Source organism: Ammospiza caudacuta, chromosome 7 (assembly GCF_027887145.1).
Source record: "Ammospiza caudacuta isolate bAmmCau1 chromosome 7, bAmmCau1.pri, whole genome shotgun sequence".
Lineage (NCBI taxonomy): Eukaryota > Metazoa > Chordata > Aves > Passeriformes > Passerellidae > Ammospiza > Ammospiza caudacuta.
Genome location: NC_080599.1, coordinates 38,703,186 through 38,728,718, shown reverse-complemented (window position 1 = coordinate 38,728,718; position 25,533 = coordinate 38,703,186). Strand labels below are relative to the sequence as shown.

At 51.8% G+C, this 25,533-nt stretch overlaps 1 protein-coding gene across 1 annotated transcript in view; it reads right to left on the bottom strand.

The window, feature by feature from the left end:
* Positions 1-25,533, bottom strand: part of RNF220 (ring finger protein 220) — a 214,500-nt gene that overhangs the window by 107,908 nt on the left and 81,059 nt on the right. The window contains exon 3 of the mRNA XM_058808197.1: positions 18,654-18,728. Within this exon, the coding sequence (XP_058664180.1) occupies positions 18,654-18,728 (75 nt within the window). The remainder of the gene's footprint in view (positions 1-18,653; positions 18,729-25,533) is intronic.

The window sequence follows — 25,533 nt, the reverse complement described above, 5'->3', positions numbered from 1 at the left end:
CTGTCCCCCTGCTCCCATGGCTGCTTTCCAAGCCCGGCTGGAGGATGTGACGTCAGGGTCCCCGAACAGGCAGCCCTCACCTCGCTTTAATAACAGCTCCCAGAAACAATTGTACATTTACAGCCCAGCGAGCGAGCTTGGCACGCTGAGCCCGCTCCCCTTCCAAGGCTTAATTTGATTTTGACATATTGGCTCGAGATTAAAGGGCTCTCATAAAAAAGGGAAAAAAAAAGAAGAAAAAACAAGACCAAAAAACTCCAAACACACACATACACACACACATGCACCCAGCCCCCCCACAGCCCCCTTTTCAGGGCTCAGGCAAAAGTGCTAACATTGTAATATTTTAAGTAGAGAAAATCCAAGTGTGCTTTACCCCCCGCTGGCTCTTATGCTGGGCTTATAAAAATTAAGTGGAAACCTACACAGCTGTAGGCTATAAATCCTTTGTCGCTAGCACAGCAGCCAGGCCTGGTACCTGCCTCCAAAAAAAAAAAAAAAAAGAGAGAGAAAATAAATGCAAACTCCACAAAGTGAGCAGCCAAAAAAGATGCATAGGGCTGGTGGAGCTGGGCAAGTGCAGGAGCAGCTGTTGGGGCTCTGGGGACATCCCCATGGCCAGGGGGCTGCAGAGGGAAGTGAGGAAGAGAGGAAAGCGCCAGAGCATCAGGGAGAGCACAGCAAAGCAGTAAGAGCCCTCTCGGCTGAAGATCAATTAGCATCAATTACTGACTTCATTTAATTGTCGTAGAAGATGAATTTGTCATTTTTAGTCTGGAATTAATGGGAGACCTTCAACTTTCCCTTGGCAGCCCCATCAGGTCACTGAGTATTTTCTTCCTCCTTTTGCACAGAGGAGAAATGTGGCAGCAGGGAGAAGAACTGAGAGCTCCAGTGTCACCCAGATACCCGTCCCATCAATCCTTGCCCATCCCCATCCATCCCCTTGCGATCCCATCCACTGCCATCCCAAGCATGGAGCCACGCATGGCAGCTGACTGGTACAAGCAGCTCAGATGGTTCTGGTGCCCTCACCAGCTCTTGTGCCATGCCCGGCAGCACTTTTGCCACCACCTTTCTTGTTTTCTCTTTTTATTTGGGCACCTTCCACTTTTTTCCTCTTTCCCGCTTTCCGCCAGAAATTAATTTTGCAGCCGAGGGCTGCAAAGTGTTTACATTTTCCCCAGCAAACAGGCGACAGTAAACAATGAATGCTCGCAGATGAAATTGAATTTATAACTGCATTATGGGGCCAGATAACGCCCTAAAATAATACAACGATAAGGAAATTCGATTTGATTGCCACCACGAATCAGCTTGGGCCCATCTGCAGCCGGGGCCTTCCATAATAATTTTAAATTGGGTTTGTAAACCTTATTTGTCCTTAAATATTTCTGTCATTTTTCATTGCCAGAGACAGGTCCTTGGGCGTGAGGCGGCGGATTGGTCCCGCCGGAGCCGCGGCGGGTGCCGGCAGAGCCGGGCGGGTGCCCAGCGTGCCGGGCGGGCGCCGGGGCTGGCGCTGACAGCCGCTCATCCTATCCATCACCGTGTCGACAGCCAGGGAGGAATCTCAGCCAGAAATTGAGTTTGCCTCACAGGGGACAACTGAACAAATTAATAGACCATTAGCCAAGCAGTGACCTGAGAAATGAGGGTGCTCAGGCTCCCCACAGGTTCGGCAGGGAGGAAGGGGAGAGGCAGTGGCAGTCCTGGTTTTGTCCCAAGGGGACAGTCCCAGTGCCCTGGGATGGGAGATGCGGGTGGGCAGCCGGCCCGGCTCATTTGCAGCCCAGCACTGGTTCACTCAGAAACAGCTGCACTGGTGTGCAGAGGCATTTCCAGAATGATGCAGGATTCCGATGGGGGGAGATGTCAAGACGGGCTGCAAGGATGATCCACAGTAATACAGAGGGACAGCCAGGCAGCAGTAAAGTGAAAGGTAGGGAGAGAGTGACTAAAAGTCCTTTAATTTCTGAGAATGTCCCACAGAAAATCACTGTACAGAAGTGCTGCATGAAATGGTGCCACATGCACAAACAGCTCCCAGCCCCCGGGTTCAGGGGCACAAGACATCCCCATCCCCAGTGGGTGACAGGCCCACGGTTCCTGCCAGGCAGGCACTGGTGTCAACATTCATCCCTGCCAGTCCCAGCCCTCCTGACACAACAGAAGATGCTGATTTGGGAAAGCCCTGGGCAGCCCCTGTATCCCAGTCCCCAGCTGGAGCTGTGGGACCTTGCAGAGCACCAATCCCAGGAGGACACGATCCTCCTGCCTCCAAACACCACCAGGTGCCCAGTGCAGCATCTCTCCTCTGCACCCTCCCTCCAGCTTGCCTTTATCATCACCATTCATTATCCAAATGACTATATTTATTAAGTCCCCTGCCAAGGCATTACAGAGTGGTCTGTAACAGAGATTAAAAGCGGAATAAAACACCAACATGATCTCTTGTCTAGTAAACAAAACGATAAACAGCCTCAGCACTGGCTATCAGAAACACACCAGCCATGGGAGGGATGCCAAATTCATTGCTGCCACAACAGGCACAGACCAGTGCCTCTGCTCTCAGAGGTGGGGTCACACCTGCACCAGGGCTTCTGCTTGGCCAGCTGCTCCCTGCACTGGGACCCAGCTGGAGGGGTAAAATCTCCACCCACCCTGCACCACCCCACATCAGCTGGGATGCTGAGCTCCACAGAATGTCCTGCCCTTCCTCTGCCCCTCCAGCTTGTAGGGCAGAGACAGCTCAGGAATGTTCCTCTGTCAGTACTAACAGCCTACAGCACACCTGAACCAGGCTGGGTGGGTGACTGTCCCCAGGCCTGCCAGCCCCATGACCCCCTTGTCCCCCAGGTATGGCAGTCCAGGACAGCAGGCAGATGGACTCCCACAGTCCCAGTGGCATTTGCCAGCAGCTGGGACAGCGGTGGGATGCAGCAAAGAGCCACAGCTCCTTGTTCCTGCCCACTCATGTCTGCAGAGCACGGCATCAGCCCCTGCAGCACGAGGCTGCTTGGTTCTTATTTTCCAAGGTTTTATCTAAAGTCTGTGGAACAAGGTGCTTTATGAGGAGGCAGCAGGCTTCCTTTGTCTCTGCTGGAGATAATCAGGTGCAGATAGGATATATATTCTGTAAAAACATACACTCACTTCCACTCACCGGTTACCTTTTTCTGAGAGCTGTAAGGGTTTCAATTACCGGATCCTGGATTTAGTGCCCAGGGCTTTTTGGTGTGCGTTAGATTTATTAGAAGGTTTAGTACCAGCGCAGGATTCACGCATTTACTCCCAGGAGCCCAGCTTCCGTTCACAGACCCTAAATCATGAGCTGAGATGGGCTATTGTCACTTAGGACATTAGCATGGTTAACGTACGTGGGGATGATTAATAGCAATACACATGCAGCCTCCCTGTCCTCCCCAAACGCTGCTCTGCCACCTCCGCTGGGTTTTTGTAGTTGTTGTTTGGGTGTGATGGTGTTTAGGTTTTTTTGGGGGGTTTTTTTGGGTTTGTTTGGTTTTTTGTTTGGGTTTTTTTGTTGTTTTTTTTTTGTTTGTTTATTTGGTTGGTTGGTTTGGGTTTGTTTTTTTTTTGTTTTTTGTTAAGATGAAATACTGAAGGCACTCAGGGCCAAAGGTGTTTCTGCCAAGGGAGAGCCATAGGAAGCTCCTGCCTTCCCAGGGCAAGGGCAGGATGCACAGTAGCAAGAAGGGAGAAGGGAGCTGGAAGAAGGGGCAGAATGCAGGTTAGCAAAACCTGTGGGGAAAAAAAATATTCTAAGAGTAAACCCAGCCTTCCCTGCCAGGACCTATCCAGCACTCCTTGTTCCCCAAAGGCTACCTGAGGCCAAATCTGTCACTGAAGGAAAGAGAAGAGCAGAGAGCAGTCAAATAAGCTGAATAAGAGAGCAGAGAGCTCTCTTTAATAAGCAGAGAGCAGCTGAATAATCCAGCCCCTCTGATCCAAGCAGATCTCCCCTGAAAAATCCCATGGGATATCTCACCTGTCTGCCTCATCCTCACATCTGCAGGAGCACATTCACGTTACAGTCCTCACTATTGCCCCAGATTATTGACAACAAGGCCAAAACTCATCACACCAGTGGCACCCCAGCATTTCAGGGATAGAGCAGCCTCTGCACTGTAGGTACCTGAGGCTTGAGGTGAATCCTCAGCCCTGCCGCACTCCAGAGGAGACACAACCACACTCCTAACAAGTAAGATCCTGATGGTTTTTGTCCTTTTTCCAATACTGTGCTACTTACATTCCTTCTTTTTTAATTAAAGCAGCCCCAGCTGATTTTACAAGCTTGCCACTGATTCTCTCCCAGTCTCTGTGTCTCTCATATGCTTGAGTGCTAGTATTAATTATTAGAGCCAATTTACTGTTTATACTCTGATGTTTTAACTAATTACCACTAATGGCAGACACCAGTGGGCAATCAACTTCATTTAGTTCCCAGTGCAAACCACTCATTACCATCTGAGAGGGAACGAGGGATAAATAAAGACCGAGCTGCATGGGTGAGTGCCTGGCGATGAGCTGCAACCCTGGGGAAGTCCCTGCTGCCCAGGGCAGGCCTTTGGCAGGGCTCTGGGGAAGGGTTTGAATCTCCAGCGTGTGTGGGTGGGCAGCAGGGGAATGTTGCTGTGCAGAAGGGCCCTGCAGGAGTTGTGAAGATCTCTGGTTCCTCACTCCGTGTGCTCAGTCCTGCCTTGGCACCAGGCAGGGGCTGTGAGTTACCAGAGAGCAATGTGCCTTTTTCCTTGCATGGTGAATAGCTTCTTTTCCCTTCTAGGATTCACCCCTGGGGGAATGCAGCCCCTGCTCGTGTTCCTGGCCTGGTGTGATGCCAGATGGAGCCAGGCTTCCCGAGTCCCAGGTGCCTCTGGTGTTAATCCTGGCGAGAGAGGAATGGTGGGTGATGTGAAGCCAAGATGAGCTGGGGCTCGGAGGTCCCTGAGCTGAGCTTCCTCCTGTCTGGAGCTGGGCTAATGAAGGTCACTCATGGAGATAATTCAGCTGTTTCTGTGTGTGGTGATATTGTCAACACTGATCCTTAACACATCCCTTAGCCTAGATTGTGTCTCTGTGTGTTTACTCTGCCAGGAAAGACCCTGAGGCAGATTTTACTCCCCTGCACCTCACAACCACTGCCAAGAATCTGGGATGTTAAAAGCACACCCCCTTCAGGTGGCACAGCTCTCCTGGCCGTGTTCCTCCATGTTTTAGCCCAAGAAACAAACACGTGCTGTAGAGAGGGGCCTGCAAGGAGGGATGATGGAGTAAAATGGCTCCACCAGAGCTGGGCTGGCTCTGAGTATTTAGGAATAAACTTTTGTGGGCACAACCCAGAGCAGAATACAATAGACAGAGCTCCTGTGTGTCTTCCATGTGGCTGAGAAACACTTGTAGAAAAAGTGATGTCCAGATTTATTTGTCTCTTACTCCAAGACCTGTCAGCCCTGATCTGGGACAGACCTTCAGCCAACTGTACTTGTGCTTCTGGGGATCTGGACTCCTTCAGCCCTTGAACATGAACCTTTCCAGGGGCCAGAGATCTCTAATGACCTGCCAGATGATCTCATTACCAGTAGTGGGAGTCCTGCCCTAACAAAAGGGACCATGGTGTTTTCAGAGTTCGCATTTCATCAACTTTAGCATACTGCAGTGCCACAACAACTCAGCTGGGAAGCCCAAAACAGGGACACAAACCAGAGGGACAGGGCTGGGCATGACCCCTCCAATGGGGTCTTCAATCTTTCTCTCTCTCCCTTTCACATTTTCTCTTATTCTTTCATTCCCTGATTTGCTCTGTTGAAATCTTGATTTTGAAAGGGAGATAGGGGATGCTGGACACCTGCTCCACAGTGGTGGGGACGTGGTTGCCTGTCTTGCAAGGAGAGGGGGTTATAACTATGCACACATCTGAAATGTAATTGCTGTCAGCTCTCTCCATTCTTGCAGCACGAGGCCTTTAATCTCTCCCACCAGACCCATCGGCCCTGATATTGCAGCTCCAGAAAGGCTGGTTTTATGTACTTTAACCCTGCGACCTTTACAAATCCCATCATTCCAATCAATACGTCTCATTAGCGTTAGGTAAATGTATGGGATGGATGGGGAGCTGTGCTGGCAGGAGCCCGCAAAGGGTGGGGTGGAAAGGGCTCCTGCCTGCCTGCTCTCAGGGGGCAGCACAGCCCCACCACGCTCCCCGAGATCCTGGGGCATCCTCCTTCTCCCCACAAGCATCCTTGCTCCCAAATATCCTCCCCACAGCTGCACACCTTGGTGCAGCCAGAGATGGGGGCCAGCTAATGTGGAGCATGGAACAAAGTGCCTGCAAAAGCAACTGCAGAGTCAAGAGCCCAAGCTGTTAACTGGACCAAGTTGTTGGAGTAATTTTTTTCCCCCTCCTTGGGAAGCAGACATATGTTTTACAGCTTTCCCCTATGTTGACTAAATGAAAACATACGGGCCCCATGGCAGGTGATGGGAAAACAGCATGGGGTGTGTGCAGGGCTGCCTGCCATCCCTGCCTGTCAGGGGAGCTGCCAAGGATGGCAGCCACTGTGGATGTCAGGGTAAAGCCATGGAGTGGGGTGAGGAAGGGAAATCTTTGACACTTCCCATGAAAATGAAGGGCTTAATTAATCCATGGAGAAGTATGAGTTTACACCTCACCAGTGCAGGAATGCTCACTGTGCCAGGTGGGATTGACCCACAGATTCATGGGACATCAGTCCATCAAGGATTCTTCAGTAAAAGGATGGGGACAATCCGGCCTTTTGGAAGGTTGGAGGCCAGATATTGTTGCATTTTGGTTTTTTTTCTGAGAAGAGGTCTCCCTTCCCCATGGATCAGTGCCTCAGCCAGCAGGGCTGTAAATGCTATTACTGCCCATAAAGCCACCCAGCCCTCCTCCCAAACCTGCTCAAACGTTTGACTCAAGTGACTCCCTGGCACCCACAGATCCCATAGGAGCAGCTGGCTTGCGGGCTGCTATTACTGCAGCATGCCCATGGTGGGGACAGCCTGCCCTGCTGTCTGTGCTTCCTTGCTCCTTGTGCTGCCACCAAAGTGTGGGGTGGCTTCCCAGGAGCCCACAGATTGAGTGGTCTCCAGACCTTGGCACTGCCAGCTTGCCTGTGACATCTGCCTTGCAGATCCACCCTGTATCAGATCTGTGTCCCAGAGCCTGAACTGAGCTATCCTGTGCTCAAACTAATTCATACCCAGGAAATCCAGCTCCCCAAAAGGGAAGAAAATTACTTTAAGGTGTTCTCCTCCCAGCGGGGCAGCTGGGATGCCTGAGGAGGTGAGGGTGTGCTCCTTGTCCTGGGATGCCTGAGGAGGTGAGGGTGTGCTCCTTGTCCTCCCAAGGCAGGGCAGGCTTTTTCAGTAGCATCTGGAGCTGGGTTTGGTTTCTGAGCTCTGCTATCCCCATCTGCAGAGCCAGCACGTTACTGCAACAGCGTTCAGCCCCACCAGCCCTGGGCTCGCCTCAGCAGGAAATGCATCCTGGTGAATACAGCACACAAAATATTTGTGTATATCTATTTCTGCAAGAACCTACAAAAGCAAGGGCTTGAAAACTACAGGCCAGCTCTGTTTTTCCACATTAGTGAGGTTTAAAGATTTTTCCATGAAGTTTAGGAGCTGGGCCAAATACAGCTCTTGCTGGAGAGTGGGGCAGCCAAATTTTCTAGTGGGGATACCTAGAGCTGGATATGCGATGTTCCCATGTATGCAGGTGCTTTGGAGATGTGGCTCATGTGCTCCCCCTTCCCAGCACTGGTGCCTGCTCTCCTCCTCTCCCTGCTGCTCTGTTTTGCTGAGCCTTTTCAGCAAGACCTCAGACTTGTTGACAAGCACTAAACTTCTGTGTGGCATGAAAACCATTTAAGCACTAAGCTCCCCTTGGCTTTAGCGAGATGACTCTGAGGATCTCAGCACAGCCCCTGTCAGGAGGCAGAGGGAAGGAGAAATGAATAAATCCTCTGGTGGAGCCAATTTCTCTCGACATGACACTGCCCCTGCTGGAATTAAATGGGCAAGTCCTGAAGTGTCTCTTAGGAGTGGTGGGCCATTTCTGTGACCACCAAACAGCCATGAAACCTGGATGTGGTCTATGATAGGAAAAACTAGTCCATTGCTCAGAGTTGTCCTCGCCAGCAGAAAAATTGCTGGGCCCAACAAAGCCCCTGCTGTGTGGAGGTGTCCCTCTGCCATGCACTGGGGCACCTCACCCTGGCTAAGAGCTCCCAATAACAGGGCACCCATGTGCAGGGGGCTCATGGGATCTTTCAAAAAGGGTTTTTTTGACACCAGTACCGTGGAACCAGCAGAAAAACCTCCCTCAGCAAGCCTTTTGGAACAGTGTTGCCTTCCTCAGTGCTGAGGTCCCTGCCTGGCCTTCCCCACCTGGCAGCAGGGCATCCCACACAGCCCCTGCAAAGGGGAACAGGGTGGCAGGTGGAAAGCTGACACATCCCCAGCTGCATGGTTGTTGGAGGAGGACAGAGATGCAGCCTTGCTTCTGTTTAACCTTCTGGGGCTTGTCTGCCAGAGCAAAGCTTAGCAGGAGGAGAGAGATTGTAGATAGACAAGGGGATTGGTGGGGCTGGAGATGCAGGGACTGCAGCAGCCTTAGATTTTATCTGCACCTCTGCAAGGCTTGACAACCTTGGAATCCCAATCAACAGTTGTTAATAAATGCAGGGAGGAAGCATGAGGGGTTAAAGGCAGAACATCAGCAGGGCACCAGGGGAGCCTCTTACAGATGAGGGTACTCGGTGCTGCTGTCACTATATAGTCTTATACCACCTGGAGCATACAAGCTTAGCAGCTCCCTTTCCCTTAGCCATTGCTTATGGACAGCACTGGGAGCAGAGGGAATTCCCAAAGGCCAGGAAATCCCTGCCAGATCCCTGTCAGCTCCACTGGCTCCTGGGAACCTGCATTCCTGTGCTACACCCCTAAAGGGATGGGGCTGAGCTCGGCTCAGGGGAAGGTGGGAAGAGGCTGGAGGAAGCTGCAGACATGGGAGCATGAAATTCTCAGTTTTTCCTTTCACTCTTGGTCTCTCCTGGCAATATTCAGCCCCCAGGACTACTCTGTGTGCCCCTTACCACCATGCATAGTTTGGATGTGCTGGACCCATTCCTTCACTGTGTTTCATCTGTGTCACCAGGAGCTCTTCTTCTTTGGAAGGAGCTGGAGAAAGAAGCTGGGGCAGGTCTAAGGCTGGGAAAAAAAGCTGGTTTAGAGTGTCACTGGAGAGCAAGCAGGAACTCAAAGCCTTGGGACCTCATTCCAGAGCCACAATTGCTGTGGCTGTCCCTTCTGTGCCCTGTCTCCTCCTCACCTCTGGTCTGCAAAAACCTGACTTTTACTCAGCCCAGCATTTCAGTCCCAGCCATTACAATGACAAGGGTGATAAGAGATTCTTATCACAGTGCTCAGAATCGATTTGAAGCTGAGCTCCTTTCCTGCACTCCTCCTTCTCTTCACATCTGCTGGAGCAGCAGTTGGTGCTGCACAGGGACTCAGCAGCTGGGTTTGCTGGAGAGCAAAGATGACAGTTCAGGGTTCAGATCCCTGCAGAGATACATCCTTCAGCCTAGCAGCTCCAGCTAGCACACATCCCTCAGCTGGAGACAGAGCATAGGATTGGAGCCAGGACGCCTGGGCTCCTTCCTGACACACATCTGGGGGAGACCTGCTCAGTGTCCCCAGCCTGCAGGAGGGACAATGCAGCTCCACATCCCTGGAGGACATTGTGACCCTCTGTCCAAGGGGATCTGAGTGAAAGGTATGGCCTCCCAGCTGAGGCAGGAGCTTTTTCTCTTCCTTATGCTTGGGTGAAAGGAAGGTGAAGATCCTGCTGCCCTCACCAGAGAGACAGAGCATCCTGCAGTCCTGAGTCTCAAGCCTGGGGCTCAGTGCATGCTGTTTCACTCCAGCCTTACAAAGAGCTTTTCCTTTTACAGCTTAGTGTGGCCTGCCTTTGTTGGGATCTCCTCCTGATCCTATTCACACACCCATGCCTGAGGGGGACATATCCTGCCCTCCTGTGAGTGGAAAGGACACCTGCAAAAGTGAAGCAGGACCTTTACTTTTGCACATCTGCAAAAGTGAAGCAGGACCTCAGCCACTGGTGGGGAAATTGAGATAGGGTGGGCTGTGGGCTTGCAACTTCCCTCAGTTCCCTGCTGAGGGAACTGAAATGTCCTGGAACGGGGCTGCTGAGGGCACCAAGACAACCTGGTCTGGACTCACATGAGAAGCCTCAGTTCCTTTTGAAACCTTGTAGTCCCAGCAGCTCTGGTCATGCAGATGTTGCAAATCCTCAATTTCCTCCCAGAACCATCTCTGGGAAGGGCAAAAGAACAAGGCAGCAGCAGGGGAAGCATCTGAACAATCAGGGCTTGTGTGGAGATGAAGAAAGGCCCTTCTTGTTGGTGGGTGCAGTTGGGGCGAGGCTGGGGGCATCGCAGGGTGGCACCCCAGGTACTCCAGCTGTGCCAACTCCAGCCCAACACAGAGGGGGCTGTTGTGGGCCCGGCACAGGGTGTCACCGCCTGCCTTGCTTAGCAGGGATGCTCTCTCTTTGTGCCTGCTGGTTTCTGCTCTGCTGACCCGCTCTGCTCCAGCTGGCAGCATCCATCACCTCTGGCAGCTGCGTCAATTCCAGGGCTCCGCAATGCCATTCCCCAGGGGAAAAAGCACATTTTTTTAAGGGAAAGGAGGAGTATTTTCTCTCCTGGCATGCTGCAAGGCTCCCTTCCTCTCCTCCTCAGAGACATCTAATGCCCAGTCCAGCCCAGGGACAGGGGGACAGCATGTGACTGCATTCTTCATTCTGCCCACTGGAAAGCAGGGCCAGAAGGGGTGCAGAGCCTGCAGTGATCCTGGGGCTGATGTGCACTGGCCCTGTCAGGAGCTGGGAGAAATCATTTTGGCAGTGGCCCAGCCCTTCAAACAGTGCCTTATCAGGACTGGCTGCAACAGCAGCACTCAGGGAAGGTGTTGTTTCCTATGTCTCATGGCAGATGGTGGTGGTTACGAGCCAGGGTGCCAGGGCAGCTGCAGCTGGGTCAGCTGCAGGATCTGGTATGAGAATGGACCAGGGTGTATTCACACCTCTGTCCCTGAAAGCCCTTCTCCAGGAGATGGCGAGTTTAGAGCATATGCTGGCAGCAATGCCCCATGACTGAGTGCTCACCAAAGGCCACATTGCTGGAGGGTACCTACAGCTGAGTGGTGGGAAAAAATAAGACAACCTTCATCCCTTCCTCCCTGCTTCCCTGGGCCAGGGTCAGCCCTGCAGTGCTGGATGTTGCCCCAACTCTCCCCAGCCTCAACTCACTGTCCTGAGGTCCAGATGTGGGACAGGACCCGACCATTTTATCAGGGCTCTCTGTCTCAGCAGTCCCACCTCAGCAGCAGAAACATATGCCTCTTCAATCAATACTCAGCTCTTAATAGTCCTGACAATTCACAAGAAAACAGGGGCATTAAACGTTAATTATATCTATTTGGATTAAAAAAAATTTATTACTGGAGTTAATTACAGCCGGAGTCATAAAAAGGTGCAGAACAAGAGGCACTCCTGTTCTGTGGGGTGAGCAGGACTGAACAGCCCCGGCCACCCCAAACTGTTGCTGGGCAAGGATGGAGGGATGTCCCTCGCCATGCCCACCACGTGGCAGCAGGACACTGCTCCTGGACAGGGACTGCCATGGGAAGGGGCTGTGTGGGGCTGAGCTGGGGTGTGCAGAGCCAGAGGCAGAGTCTCGGGGCGCAGAGCAGGTACTTGTTTAGCTGTTGTGCTGTTGGGACCCGGCCTGCCCCAGCCTGTGGGCTTCTAATTTACTGCTTTCCTTTTACCGTAAAACTGAAAGGGGAAGGTGCACCCTTTAATCACTGCCTCCGGGGCCCCGCCTGAAACCACACAGAGACCAAGCGAAGGCTAGGAGTTAATGCTCCTTCCGACACCTTTTTATGATTCACGGGCCTGACCTTGAGCCATAAACCGCTCAACCTCCCCGCCACACTGCCAGTATTTACAGCCTGCAGGGGCCATTGCACGCAGGCACCGATGCAGATCCGCAGCCGGCCGCGCACGCCGTGCAGGTACACGGCTGGGGATGCAGCAGGGATGCAGCCAGCGATGCACAAGCTGGGGTGGCAGCATGTCCAACATGGCCACGTGGATGGGCAGCCAGGGATGGACCCTAGCACGGCACTGGGGATGGAGATGCACCCAGTGCACGCACTGATCAGTGCTTACGCACACCTGTGTGTGCACAGGTAAATGCACCAGGATGCCCTCAGCGGGCAGCCCCTGCAGACACACATCAGAGCATGTTTCACACAGGGAGCTGGGCACCCACATACCCCTGTCTGGGCATTGGACACTGGGCCATGGTGGGGGCTTTCTGCTTGTTGCAGCAGGGCAAGGGCACAAGGACTGTGGATGGGACTCCACAGGAAAAGGCCAGGATGAGCTGGCACACCACAACCCCCACAGTGTGGAGTGTGTCCCCACTCCCCAGCAGCAGGAACATCTGCTGCCTCCAGAACCCCCAGTGGCACTCCAGAGGTAGGTCCTGGCATCAGGATTTGGCCCACTGCATCCCACCAGCCCCAGGTCTTGCTCCAGAGGTGAGACCTAGAAAAGCCTACGCTGGGCCGAACTGGAGCAGAGTGAGGTCTATGGGTTAAAGCGAAGGGGTTCAGGTCAGCTCTGAGTGGGTGCAGGTCAGCACACTCCTTGCTTTATGCCTCAGTTTCCCCACCACTGCAGCAGGAAAAATAATCCTGATCTATCATGTTTGCATGGAGGTGGGAGGCCGAGCTTGTTAATGTTTGCGAAGTGGGTTTGGCTCCTGTGATAGAGCAAGGCAGAAATGTGAAGGTCATTATTATTAGTGGGATTAAAGCAGCTGAACCCAGAGCAAGGGGTACAGGGGAACACAGCACTTGTGCCAAAGCAGTAACAAATCCCACACATGTGTAAGCTCAAAACAGGGATGAAAGCTATGATTATGGTTCATTTTAGAAACACTGAAGAAGAACCAGAGAGCTGCCAGAGCACTCTCTAATACTTCTGCAAAAAAAAAAAAAAAAAAAAAAAACAAACAAAAAAATACCCTCCATGAAAGCAAACAGGACTAAGATAGGCTGTTCCAGGAGACACCCAGAGCCTGTCAGTGCTCACTCAGTATATGCCCAACAAGGCCACAGGCCCATAGGCATCACTTGCCAACACAGCTCACCTGGTCCTCACAAGGATCAGAACCCTCTCCTATGCCCCCACTGGGGCATCATGGCACTGGACAACTTATCCAATACAAGTCTCCATATTTTTTTTTCTTTCCCAAGTTTACAGGTTGTCTAATTTTTTTGCTTTCCTCCTTGCAAAACAAAAGAGGGAAAAAACACCCTTATCTCAGAAAGCAGAGTTCAGGAAAAAGCTAGTGGTCTTTTGGACTTGGTGAGTCCCCATTGGTAGCCTTGCTTGTCACAGAGAATTTATCAGCCAAACACAGTGCTGGTATAATGTGCTATATAACTTGTGAATAAACAAACTTCAGCATGATAAATGCCCTGCTTTGAAGCCATAAAGTTATTAGCTGGTGGCTGTTAGCTACTGCTTAGCATGGGACATGCTCCTTCCGTTAACCCCTGGATGCCTGCCTGTGCTCAGAGCCCCAGGGAGATCTCTGGAGGGCACCTCCACACAGCAGGAAAGCACGGAGGGATCTGATGGGCAGGGATGCTTCTGCTGGTGTCTGTGCACATTGTACTTGATGCAAAGGCTGAGAGAGGGAAATGCTTGCTGGGAATGGGGCGCTGAATGCTGGCAGCTCCTTGCTGTCCTCTTTGAGCACTTTGGCAGCTCCTCTCCTTCCCTCTGCCCCTCAAGAGGCACATGCAGAGGGGAGCAGGGCTGGGGCAGTTAGGCTGTACTCACAGCTCAGACCTTCTGGGTGTGCACCCATTGCAGAGATGGGCTAAGAGGGGGTGGGAGCAAATCAGCACCCACCAGTCCCAGGTCACCTCCTTTAGCTGCTGAGGACTCTAAGGTAAAAGCCCAAAGTTTTTTCTGGCAGCAGCCAGGCAGCACGCTCCAGTGAGGTGTTTAGAGTTCCCTCTGCTGCCTGCAGTGCATGGCTGCTTGCAGCTCCTGCTGAGCTCAGCCTTGCTGGAGGCTGGGAGGGGCTGGGGAAGCAGGGCCAGCACTGCTGGAGATGGGTGATCAGCACCACAGGGCCAGCAGTGCCAGGCTCCTGCCAGCACCACACCTGTGGAGCACCCTCCCCTGCACAGAGCCAGGCTGTGACACCCACCAAGGACCTCTGGTCCCTCAGGCCAACTCCTGCTCTTGTCCCACTGGACCAAGGCAGGGAGCTGGGCACAGGAGGGCAGCAGGTCTCCAACACTCAACCCAGGGCATGGACAGATTTATGGAGCAGTCTGGCAACTTTGGACACACAGCCTGGAGCCCTGGAGCTGCAGAGGGAGATGCTGGTGCCCAGGTGCCAGCTATCCCCCACTTGCTATCCCTTTCCCAGTAAAACCACTCCTGCAAGGCAGCAGGAGGTATTTCAGCAGGGCCAGCTGAGGGGCAGCAGGACTCAGGGCTGCCTCAGAGCCTGCTCCTCATTTGAAGTCCTGTGTTGAAGAAACTTGTAATTAGAGTCCTGAGTATTAATTAATCTCCATGACCCTCCTCTCATTCTCCTTCCACTGCTCCCACAGCTCAGGAGGTCAGCCTGGATTATTAACACAGGCAAGCAGAGGATGGCAAGTTCCTGGGTGGGTTGGCAGACCTTGGGCCACCTTCCTGAGCTCAGAGCAGCCAAAGGCACCATGTCCCTGCCCAACAGCCTGACTTCCCTTTCCTGTCTCCCCTCTCTCTTTGCTGAGTTTGATTGGGGTCATCTCACTTGGGCACAGTCAGCACTTTGGGGATGGCATTCAATGAGCTGAGACATCCCAGAATGAGTAGAGCTGCTTCTGTGCTAACTCGGTCTGCACAGTCCTCTGCAGAGTGGCTGAGAGCAGCCTCCTGCATCCCAGAGCCTTGGATGAGCCTTGCTGGAGACAACTTATCCTGGGAGATCTCCCAGCATGATGGAGAGCAGAGCAGTAATCACAACCTAAAACGTTACTGAAAAGTCTTCAAACATCCCATCTCTGCTCATCCAGGTCTTGCTTGGGTCTTTAAGAGCCTCAGCATTATAAAGGCATTGCTGGAGCACGGAGAGGACATGGACACCCTTTGTTCAACATGGCCCTTCCATCCCAGGGCTGTCCATGCTGCTTGGGGCATGGACATGGCCCCTGGGGTGGCCAGACTCCCTGGAAAGATGCTGGCACAACCCAAGGGCAGATACACTACAAAGAGCAAGGAAACGAGATATGAAATAAATCCAAACTTTTCTGACTCCCTTGTAACCACCAACTGCTTCCCTCATCTGATTTTTTCCTCTTTTCTGCTGCAGCAATAAAAAGGGGAAAATCAACATCCAAATGATCTTGTTTATGGCGACTAAATAAGCTGCATGTGCTTAATCCGTTAGAGTTTAATGAATTTACGACTTGCTCTGGAATTTGACAAGGGCTGTAAAAGAGTAATTAACATTTATCAGTGTGTTTTTTACACACACCCCACCCTCCTCCCGCCTCCCTTCCCTCCTCCTGCCGCCTGTCGCAAAGCAGCACCGGGTATCGGGGGGAATATAAAAGTGATCAATTAATTCTTAATAATCTCAGGGAAAGATTGTAGAGTCACAGTATGAACTCAGGGAGTGTCAATAAACATGCCAAAGGTTGGTCCCCCCCTTCCTGGCGCTGCTGCAGAGGAATGTGGGCAGCCAGGGAGGGGATGGGGCTGCAGGGGTGGCGCTTTGGTGGGCCAGCCCTGCACCCCTTTCCTCCTCTGTCACATTCCACTGCCCTCCAGATCAGCTTTCTGCCACTGACACAGTGGCCTCAGCCACAGGATGAAAGTGAGCAGGGTGACAAGTGGGGTCCCATCTAACTCAGCAGTGGTGGTGATTTGGAAAACACAACCCCAGTTGCTAACTATGCCAGTCAATAGCTCTGTCCGAACAGACCTGAACCTGTTGGGAGGGACCCCAAAGTCCCCACCCTGGCCACAGGGCAGCTGAACATCTGCCTAGATGTAGAGTTGCCCCACTGTCACCCTTCTGTCACTCAGGACAGGCGGCTGCTGCTGTTTCAGCTGTGCTAGACATGAGGGTATGTCCCTGCTGGCTCAAGACAAGCAAGGGGGTCACACCTTGCTTCTGTCCAGCCCTCCCAGCTGCTGTGGAGCAGGGAGGCAAGCAGGGATGCAATTTGGGGGCTCAAGGGGACAAGCCCAGGTTTCCCCCCTCAGTCCCAGGGTGGGCTGAACATGATCTCAGTGTCCCAGGAGATTGCTGTGCTGGGAGCCCAGTGTGCTCTGCCACCTCTTTTGGCAGCCCTGGAAAGCAAAGCCAGAAAGAGCCACAGCCATCACCTTCCTGGTAGGTAAGACAGACATTTCCCCTGCTTCTGTGACTGCAGCATCCTGCCCCCAGCAGCAGCCTTTGCTGCATGTGTGTGACCAGGGCGTGGGGAAGCTGCATGACTGGACATCCACCGGGGAAGAGAAGGGTCAGAGCTCCTGGGGGTCACCAGGCTCCATGGAGGAGACACAGAAACATCTGGGCTTGGGGCAGAGGGTCCTGGAGACCCACAAACAAAAGCTCAAGATGATAAATCCTCAGAGGTTTGAGACTGTCTGGGGATCTGCTCTGGACAGAAACAAATTCTCCCCGTCGAACATAATAGCCCAGAAATAAGTAATGAGATAGGGATGGAGAGAGCTGGATTCAGGGAATCTGGAAAATCTCTGCCCAACACCACACAGACACTGGTGGGGATGGGAGGTGGAGGCAGCAATATCCTCCCAGCAGGCTGAGATCCCTGTGCCAGGTACACACCTGCCAGCTGGACGAGGGAAACTTGGGATTTCTTGAGAAGTGGGAGTTGTTCAAGCCAGCCTGAGGCAGCTGAGTGCAGGAGAGGCAGGGAAGAGAAAGGGAAAGTAACAGGATGACCTTGATTTATGTCACCTTGACTGGTTTGAATCCAGCTGGCTGGCCTGGGCTGTGGGGCTGGGCAGGGAGCAGGGCTGGTGGGGAGTGGGACTGAGCCTTCATACAGGGCAAGGGAGTGAGTGAGGGGCTGCAGCAGAGTCACTCTGCATGGCCAAAGCATCAGAGAGCAGCTTCTGAGTGAGAGTCTCCAGCCTTGGGCAGGCTTGCAGTACCAGGGGCTGCACAGAAGTGGCACAGATGCACCTGGGAGGGAGAAATGGAGGCACGGGGAGGGGGGTTCAGGCCACCAGGACTGGTCCCAGCACACCAACATCTCCTCGGCTCACTAGAGAGCAGGTCTAGGTCTCCACTGCATGAGCGGTGTAGCCAACATCCACAGCTGAGGCTGCCAAAATCACTCAGGAAACACTCGGGAATCACTCAGGAAACAGCGCCAGTTGCTCTTGCAGTGCTCTGCATTGCTGTCCAGGCTGCACCACAGACCCCCTGCATCACCTCTGGATCTCCCCTCTGCTGTGTGGGGCAGTGAGGGGGCAGAGGGGCACTGCACTCCCCTGCCTGGGCTGGCTCAGATGCCCCAGTGTCAGCCTGTCTAAACAGCACCTCCTCCTGCAGAGACCTTGTGCTGGGGGTGGGCAGCTCAGCATCTCTGGGGTTTGTCACAGTGCTCCTGGAGCTACCAAACAGCAGCTTGGAACACACATCCCAAAGGGCTGGGCCAACCAGACCCACCATCATCCAGCCGCTGGAAAGGCAGCCCCTGGGCTGAGGTGACTCAGGTGGCATTGGGCAAGCCCTCCCTGGCCACTGCCACACTGCCTCACACCAGGCACACGACTTCATCTCTGTGCAAGGCTGGAATCCCCCCACCTTACCCAGGTGCAAAGGCAGTGCAACTCAGAGAAGGAGCCAGGCTGTGATGGTGATGCTTGGCCAATGTTTGCGGCTTTGCAGAGGCACCTAATGGATGAGAGACAGCCTGGCCATGCCCCAGCGTTGCTCCAGTGAGGTGCTGCTGACTGGTGTAACAAAGAGCATTTATCCAGCTGCATCCCCAGTTTCTCCTGCTTTCCATTTCCCTTTTCTGTTCCTCGGGTGTGACAATTTTAATACCCATCAATAATAAGGTGAATGGTAACTGTAAAAGAATGTGCAGCCCCGTGTTGACTTTTCTCCACCTGAACAGTCACACTTCAGGTGATGAAAGAGCTGGAAGGAGTTAACAGGGGACCCCCACCCAGGTCCTCTAAATGCCCTGCCCCAGGTTTTAAGCCCATAAGCACTGATGTTAAAGATGATTTTAAGCCATGATTATAAGAAATCTATTGATCCTTTTGACTCTATAATGACAGACTAACCATTTTAATAAAACACCTATTAATCATGCATTAACCCTTCTTAGCTATTTATACACTAAATACCAAATCAACAAGGATGTTCAAATTTCTGGGAGGCTTTTTGGAGGGGGAGGGAGAGGAGATTTCTTTAGATAACAACAACAACAAGAAGAAAATAATGCAAACTTACAGAGGGGGAGAGTTAAAATCATACGATGAGTGGCAGTTGCAGACGCCTGGGGCCCTCTTTGGTTGTCGCTTCTATCTGGCAATCAATTGACAAGAAATTGAGATTATGAAACATTGTGCCTACTATCAAAGGAGGTGGGCATACTTCCCCCATCTGAGGCCAAATCTCCACTCCCCCAGGGGAACTAATATCAGGGAATACCAGTAATTTGGCTTTCAGCAGGTATGAGACAATGCTGACACCAGTTTCAGTGTGAATGTGTCCACCAGCCCCATGGGTCTTTGTGGCAAACTTGGAGCAAGGTTGCAACACCCTAAAGGTGGATCCTACTGGAATATCTAAGATGCCAAGGATTTTTTGTGAGAGACTTCATCTGGAGCAACAGAGTAAAAAGAACGGGAAATTAGGGAAGCAAGCACTCCACCAGCTCAGGCCAGTTGGGAATGGGCACGGGTTGTTCACCCCCTCTCCTTGCCCTTCCCTGAAACCCACAGCATCAGCGTGGAATGGTTCAGCTTGCAGACCTGGACTGGCACAGCCCTGGGGCCTCTTGTGGAAGAGCACGAGAGGGGGCAGGCAGGGCTTCCTTCTGCCCCAACCGTTGCAGCCTCAGAAACCACAAAATCCCCGGGTGCATTAGGAACCGCCTGGAGGCCGGAGCTTCCTGCAGGTGCCCCACGCTCATGAATCACACCTTGTCAGGCCTGGGGTGCCCAACGGCTGGGTGACTGCAGTCCTGCCCTGGGACGCACCTGCCTCCCCGCCACGCCAGCCCAGCCAGGCAAGGGTTAAGCAGGCATTAATCACACTGTTTGAGAGACATTTCAAAGCCTCTTCCAAATATTATAAAAAATGTCTTTAATCATCTAATAGCATGAAGTCCTCTGATGATGGATGGAAAGAAGTTGCCTCTCTCCTCCTGATCCTAACAGATGAGGCTGAAGAGCTGCTGCTCTGGGGGGGGGGAAAGTTGGGGAGGGGGCTTGGGGAAGAGAAGGACATTTCTCAACCTCCCACCAGAGCAGTTATAAATATGAGGTCATACAGCAAGAGATGATAACACATTAAGGGCTCTTGAGATATTAGTCTGTCAGCCTCGTTAGACACAGCCTATTTGGGGCTGACTGCGTAATTAGAGGCTGGGGTACCCATAACTCATTGGTGTTTATATGGTAGGAAGGGGCTTCAGTAACCATCACCCTCAGCACTCTGAGAAGCCATCTTCATCAAGCATTAAACCCTGCTGCAAATAGAATCCTTCTGCCCCCAGTAAGAACTGCTCCTGCTTCCCTCCTCCTGCCCTTCCCACTAAGCCTGGAGCCCATTTCATGCTCAGTGCACCCACCCTCACCTCTCCCCTCCCTTCTAGCTGGGAAACAGGGTTACAGCTTGGCCAAGGTGCCCCAAGGTAGTTATTGAACAAATGGAAAAGTCCTGGGTCCCAGTTCCCTTCTCATGGAATAGCCCATGGGGAGCAGTCCATGCTTGGCTCTGCAAGGGACTGCATCCCCCAAGAACCCCTAGACAACCTCCATAGCAAGTCTGACCTGCACCCTCCCACCCCCCAGGGAATAGCTCCAGGCTGGGCTGGAAACAGCTTGGACAAAATGGGTCCTGGGAAAGACTGAGCAGAAATAAGTCCAAAGAAAGGCAAAAACATGCAAAAACACCAGGAGAGCTTGTCACTCCTGCCCTGTTGTGAGCATCACCTTGCTTGGTGGGGAAGCTGGTGAGGAGCTGAGCTTTCCATGTGTTCTCCAGTTTCTCTTCTCAGTTCTGCCTAGGTGGCGGTGAGCGCTGACACGCACAGGCACTTCCCAGCCAACCCAGCCAAAAATTTGGACAAGTGAAACAGGGAAGGGGAGTGTTTCCCTTATGAAACCAAGCAGAGCAAAGGCTCCACAGGTGCTGGCTTTGACTCAATAGGGAACAGACAGGGAGCAGTAAGCAGGGGGAGAAAAGCAAAAGCCAAACCCAATGTTGTGCACTCCACAGAACTTTCCCAGCAACACACCCCTGTAAGTTCTCTTGCTGTGTGGCAGGAGGAAAACTAAGGCACCGGGAAGTGCAGGGACATCAAACAAGAAACAAGAGCCCTCACTGCAGAAACTGCCTGACACTGTCAAGGTCCATGGCATGGCCACCCAATGCCTCATCCCCTCTCCCTGCTTGAGTCCTGTAGCCAGGGAGGGGGCAAGGGGTCTGCAGAGGAGGGGGCAACCCCATGGCTTTCCAGGATGAGGTAGGATAATGAATCCTGATGGGGGAAGTGACCTTTTCCAAATGCCACATGTCATTGGATTTTATATCACACCAGGACAATGTGCCATGGGTATTAAAATCGTTTTTCCAATAGAAGCATGCCTGTGTATGTGTGTGTCAGAGAAAGATGTGAGAAAAATAAAATTAAGATGTGAAAATTAGGCTGCGTCCAAACACGGCCTTTAGAAAGAGACTTGGATCCTCACAGAGCAGGATGGAGGAAAAGATCCATGCCTTTTGCTCCAGAGATCACAGATGATTTTGTCAAGGGAATATGACTTGTCTAAAACTCTATGACAGAAAAAGAGAAAAGGAACTCAAGTCCTGATCTCTGTTTCTAAAGTTCTGCAAAGACTTTCAACTCTGCAGTGTCCCTCTGCTGTGGAGGGACATCTCCAGAGCTGCTCTACCCCTGGAGGCACAAACAGATGAATGTGGAGCACAGATCACCTTGCATGTGTGCTGCTGGACCCCACAAGTATTAGTCTGGTGCATAAGGAGGCAGCCAAGTCCTGCAGGACAGACAATATAGACAATGCCAACTTGCTCAGTCCCATCTGGGATGCAAAGCAGCCCCTGTTCCTGTGGACCAGCCCAAAGATGTGAGCAGAGCATCCATGGAGTTACCCATACACACAGGTATGGACACTCTCCCCATACATGCCAGGATGCATTCTGATGTGAAAACACAATGTGAAAAGGGAGGCACTGGAAGCCAAATTCACTTGAACTCCAGCCTGTTCCCTCAATCTGCAGGGCAATTGTCCTCCTGAAATAACAATTGTCCGGCTGGGACAAAAAAAAAAAAAAAGAAAAAAAAAAAAGAAAAGAAAAAAGAAAAAGGGACAAGCTGTGTTTGTTTATTCAGCTTCTTTCTCCCTCTCTCCTCTCGACAATACCCTGACACCGTGTCCTGCCGCGCCAGGGCTGCAACCCCAAAGGGCTAAATTTGTCCCAGCTGGAGCCCTGTTTACAAGCCTTGTCCTGTTTACAGCACGGTCCGTCCTGTCCAGGGCCAGGCAGTGGCCATCTCTGGGGTGGACAGCTCAAGCCTCATCTTCCTTGGCCTCTGCCGTTCCTAGGCTGCCCATGAGGTCCCTGGAAAGGACGCATCTCTGCTGGCATGCACTGGCCTTGCTCTGCTGCAGAGGGATGGGACCTCACCTGCCTACCCTCTAGTATGGGGGTCCCCTACCATCCCAGGCTGCCTCACCTGCAGGAGCTCCTTTTGGCAGGACTCAGTTGGCAACATCCAGGCTCTTATTTGCTGTTTAATGAGTTCCAGCTAATGAATCCCAACACATGAAAGGTTTTCATTAAACCTCTGGCTTGCTGTCAGCATTGGCCGCAAGTTTGGAGAGGTTGGGAGTCACAAGAGTGGTTTCAGGGGTGACTGAAAACTCTCACCTAGGAGCCTATGTGCCACCTGCTGCCCTGTCACCCTTTCCATGTCCATGCCTGTTCTCAGTGGATGCAGAGGGGATGTGAGATCCCCGTGGATGTGAAATGAAGCAGCTGACCTTGTGCTACTGCAGCCTCCTTTATCAGGGCAGTGAACAGAGGCTCACCTCATTCCCAGTGGCAGGGCCACTGCTCTGCAGTGATGGATCCCTCTCTGTACCTGCTAGGGGCTACATCCACTTAGGCTTAATGAGTGAGCAACCTCCAGCACGCTGATGCTGCAGCCTTTTCGCGCACAGACCTGGTGGAAAACACTTCCTGATGTCGCCCTGGGAAGTTCCTGCTTGAAGCCAGGAGTCCTGGATCACATGTTGTGATACGGGGCTCCTTGTGTGCATATGGAGGGGAAAGGAGGATCTCACAGAGAGACCCTGACATGGGTTCAGCTCCCAGACTGGATGAAGGGCTCAAATTTCAGAGCCCAGTGCTGCATCTGTGCAAAGAAGGGTCCAAGAGCAGCTGAGTCTGGACCAAGGCTCCAGTTGCTGCAGGCACAGGAGCAGAAGAGTGAGTTACCAAAACCTTCCTGTTGCTACACTTTCTGGAGATGGATTGTCCAGAGCAATGCCCATGGTGGCACTGTCATGGTGTCCATTTTCCAAGTGCCTCCTTATCTCCCACTGCTCACACCTACCTCACTTCTTGCCTACAGCCCAGTTTTGGGTTTGCTTGTAGCCTGGCTGGGGGGAAGCCTTTCTGCACTGTGTGTCCTGAATGGCATCACATGGTGAAGAAGGAGCTGCAGGAAGAGCAGAAGAGGGGTTGTACGCCCCAGCCTACCTCCCTATCCAGAGATTTGGAGACCATCTGTGCATGACTGTGAGTGAGGGTGAATTTGAGCACAAAGGCTTGTCTACATGAAGTACAGCTCCTGAGAAGATCCCCATGCTGGGCATTTCCTATTCCCAAAATGATACTTTGTTTGCTCGAGTTCACCAGACCCCCTTTCACTCTGAAATACAAATGGAGGGGAAGTTTTGGGGAATATTTAAAAAATCAGAAAGTGACCCCCACCCTTCATTCATGTTCACTTCCAAACACAGGCAGGACTTTAAGGGAAGGGCTAATGGAATAGCACATCTGCACACAAACACACACTGTCTGAGCCCCTCACATGTGCAGATCCTCATCTCCGGAAGAAGATCTTCTTGTCAGGAAGTCACGGCCCTGATTACTTTGTCTTCTACGTTTAAGAACATCCCTAACTGCTCCTTGGATAGCTCAATTAGTAAAGTGAATATATTATATAAAGTCTAAAAGATTAAACTATCATAGGCAGCCCATAATTTCATGAAGAAGTCAGGGGAGCATATCCCTCTTATTAACTCTATAACAAATGTGATGAAAATGTTCAAATAGAATGTTAATGCAATGTTACGTGTAATTTTCCCAGGCGATTTTCTGCTGAAATATTTCTTTATTAATAGTAATTGAGGGTATAAATTATGAATGAGGCGATTTTCTCCTTTCACTGGGAAAGACGTACTAATGGCAATAATTCTTTATAATAATTTTTTTGGGGGGAGAATGGGGAGGGAGCTAGGGTGAGGGGTTTAAAGAAAAAAAATCTTTAAAGGGATTGCAAAATATATAGACTAGCAGTGCATGTTTTATGGCAGGGCACTGTATTTTATATCCGTGTGCTGGCCATCAGTCCTGTGTGGGTCTGTACTGCACGTGCACGAGGTTTGGGCCTCTGGCAAAGGCGATTTCCTCCTCTATTCTACGTGTGTAAAGCCTGACATCAAGCACAGGGAGTATGAGAGCACCAATGCTGTGAGTCTGCAAATTCAGGACTCCCTGTTTCACTGTTTAAGGGAAAGAGTGGCAGGAAGCACTCGGTGAGCCACAGGGAATTGTGGTTAGTAGGTGGGTACTCAGGGATGAGCAGGTTAGTGGTGAATTTAATACAGACTCTGACACTTTTCTATGTTCTCACCATAACCAAAAGCACTTTGTGCTTTTGTTTGGGGTTTTTTTGGGTGTGTTTTACCATCAATTCAATGCTGCTAATCCTGACCCCCAGCACCTCCATGTGCGGAGATGCTTGGTCCTACAGCCACCGAATCTTGAGCAGCCTTGAAGAGGGGTGGGACTGGGGCAATGCTGACTTCCAAATGCCACCCCCACCCCTCTGTGGGACAGTGCCTGGGGACACATACAAGGCCAGCCCAGGGCCATGTGCTCACACACCATGGACAGGCAGCCCCAAGCAGCACAGCTGCTTGAGGGAAAACAAAAAGTCCTTTTGGTAATGCCAGAATGAAAGAGGCATTTTACAAGGATTTCAGAGCTAGCTCTCCTTTCGGGTTGTATGGCTTTTTCAACAGACCAAATGATTTCAAAATTTTTCCACTCAATTAAAAGAAATGATGGTTTGAGTGCAATTCTTAGCCCCTTGCTCCTGCACACATCTCTCTTTTCAAAGAAAGACAAAGGTATAGTCTCCCTTAAATGTAAAGGATGGTATCCCTTAAATTTTCATTACACTTCAATTGGCTTTAAAAAATCTTCTGAAAGGTTTAAAACTTTCATAGCAAAGAATCCACTTTCCCCCACAATTTTATTTAAAACTTTTCGCAGAAAGGAAACTTTTCAAACAAGTTCTAATCTACAACAAGCATAGGAAGAAAAACTCCTGACTCCAGGCCTTTGCCATGTGAACTAAAGCGCTTCAGCTAGCTAAAAAATGTCTCTGGTAAGGATTTCCACTGAGAGTGGCCAGCACATACTGGTACCCAGCAAGGGGTAGAGGTCCTGCCAGGACACCCATGCACAGGGGTGCAGATGTGCCCCACATGAGTGCAGATGTGTTGAGGAGTGGGTGGCTTTGCTCCTCCCCAGGGCAGCTCTTACACGGTGGGAGATTCCCCCTGCTCAGGCTTCTCCCTGAGCTCTGTAAGAAGAGCTAGAGCTGGTTCTTCTGCAGCCAGCTGACTGTGCTGCCCTGTCTCTCCCCTTCTCTGGAGGCACAGACCCTCAGGCCCTGCCCGTGGCTTACTCCGCACCAGCAGGCTGTGCGAGAGGCTGCAGAAACGCGAACAAAATCAGCGCAATCCGTCACCAACCCTCCTCAAAATTAGGTTAATAATTTATGATGTTAAATGGGACAGTTAATAGCTGGGCCAGATGATTCCTCAGCTAATCTAGAGCATGG